Raw genomic sequence first — 2,281 nt, forward strand, 5'->3', positions numbered from 1 at the left:
GAGAGGCTGGGGATTTGTCATCCAGATGTGACAAGATCGCGGAGAGGCGAGGGCAGGAGGAGATCTGATACTCATCAGTGCATAGCTCGGAGCCAAACTTTCTCCGACGCGGTGTAGGAACATGTTCTTCTCATTTAAGGCATCTCTTTGTGGCTGCGCGGCTGCCACCGGCCTGACTTTGACAGCGCAATGGAATGCCCGCGAACAGCCTTAATTGTGGGAGTGAAATGCTGTGTGTTTGGGGGGGTGGGAGGGAGAGGGAGGGGGGAGGATCAGACCCTCTTAAGGTTCAGTAATGTCCCCCGGTTTTATGGCCGCGCGCTCCCCGCGCGCCTCTGAAGGACCGGGCGTTTAAATCAGGCCAGACGCCTGGTCGCAGCCAGGCCTCTGCTGTTAACACTTAAGGGGCCTGCAAGAGGCCCCACTGGTGTCCTGGGAATCGCTGTCAGGGGGTGTGAGTGTGTGTAGGGGAAACATGTGTTACTACAGCTTGGGGTCCACAGAGCAGATCTAGCAACAGTTGTTTGGGTTTTTTTTAAAAAATTGATTTCTTCTCATCAAAGCGACCAAGATTCTGGCTTGACCATAAGTGAATCAAAAAACAGCATTTGGCAGATCCTTCCCCCTACCCCCCCACCCTGGTGCTGTTTTATTCCTTGTTTATTGTTTTAAGTCACCATTGGATTTCGTGGGATCTTTCCACGAGATTTCTTGGACCCTTAGCCTGCAAATAGGTGTTGAAATTTTGGTGCAAGGATAAATGTGCTGACTGTTCAATGGTCCCTTCCCAGATCTGTTGATACACGTTAGTAAAACATCGTTAAAATCGGATGTGTCAAAATGACGCGTTTCTGTACACCACACTAAAGAGCATTCCTTCGGGCGTTATTAATTGTCCAGGATTTGATTTTTGCTTTAAATATAGGTGTGAAAACCCGGCCACCCCTTTGGCTACGTGTGGGTTTTGATAAATAACTTCATCCTTTCGGGCAAAGAACAAGATGTGAGTCATCATTTGATTTCTCGTCCAATAAGTTTGCCAACTTTAATTTCACCCAAAAAAAAAAAGTATTACCGTTTCCACTCAGCTATCAGTTGAACACGTTCCTGTTATAGTGGAACGCCGGAAAGAGGTGGTGAAATCTTCACTTAGCACCACCGCTGTTCCTGCTCCGGGAACTCATAATGACGTCCAGACACCTGTGTCGTTTAATTTGGAAGATCATCTGTACCCAAAGCCTAGAAAAGGATTCAGCAACAGGCTGCTCCTTCGGGCAGAGAGAAAGCGGTTCGTGTGACGTGCGAGTTTGGCTGTGAAAACATGACCCGTTTGCTCTGGTTCGAGTTCACATTAGACATCCGAGGCAGCGTGGGCTAATTGTCGTGCAAGCGTAAGCTTTCCAGAGACGGTTATTTTTATTTTTCTATTTTACATCACACAGCCCAGGCCCATATTCTGTACCTCAGAATCAGCAGCGTGGAAAGAAGGGGGATCCAACCTATTGGGCGAGGAAAGCCGTATAGATTCTCCCTGTGGGATAAGTAGTAATTGTGCTTTAAGTACGCACTCCTCGTTTATGAATGCTTCGGGATAGATATAAATGGGAAAACGATTTTAAAGTTCGGTTTTGTCAGTAAAACCAAGCCGCAGTGTACGGGGTGCGGGGCCCGGGTGTCTTTCAGCTTTTGGTACGTGCTTTAGAAGTTATTTTGACAGTGGCCATTAAAGAGTTGCCCCGAAGGTTCCACAAGGTAAATTACTTGCAGGAGGAGCAAGCGTTACCGCAGGGTGAATTTTCACCTCCACAGATGTCATTGAGAGTGAGTTACTTTCCTCAAAAAAAAACAACAAAAAAACGGCCCTGTTGAAAAAGAATTAGAAATCCCCTCGCTAAGGTGAGAACTCAGCACTGAATTCTCATCCCTTTTTATATCTAACATCAACAGTTAGGGAGTCACTACATTTTTTTTTTTACATTACCTTATTCCAGGTAGTTTACTACGGGTTTTAAATTTGGTTGGTTGAGATATTCTATTTTTCATGACTTGCCTAAGAGATTTCAAGATAACTGGGTTCCGCACAGAATGGGGCATCTGGAAGGATTTTAGTCTTTTTTTTTTTTTCCTTTTAAATCGGTTTCTACCTGAAAACCTGGCTTCCTCTTATCTTGTCATGCTTTGAAGCCCTTTTTCCTAATTCTGGAAATTCCAAGATTCCAGTGTGGCCCCATTCCTCTACCCAGCCATATGCCTATTTTATCCTAAAAGGGGTTGCTCTGGC

The 2,281-nt window shown here is 45.7% G+C and overlaps 1 protein-coding gene across 1 annotated transcript in view; it reads left to right on the top strand.

Annotated features, from left to right (window-relative positions):
• The window catches only part of BNC1 (basonuclin 1), a 41,907-nt gene that overhangs the window by 2,149 nt on the left and 37,477 nt on the right, over window positions 1–2,281 (top strand). Inside the window, exon 2 of the mRNA XM_014549584.1 lies at window positions 86–184. Within this exon, the coding sequence (XP_014405070.1) occupies window positions 86–184 (99 nt within the window). The remainder of the gene's footprint in view (window positions 1–85; window positions 185–2,281) is intronic.

The sequence above is a fragment of the Myotis brandtii genome, unplaced genomic scaffold, assembly GCF_000412655.1.
Source record: "Myotis brandtii unplaced genomic scaffold, ASM41265v1 scaffold561, whole genome shotgun sequence".
NCBI lineage: Eukaryota > Metazoa > Chordata > Mammalia > Chiroptera > Vespertilionidae > Myotis > Myotis brandtii.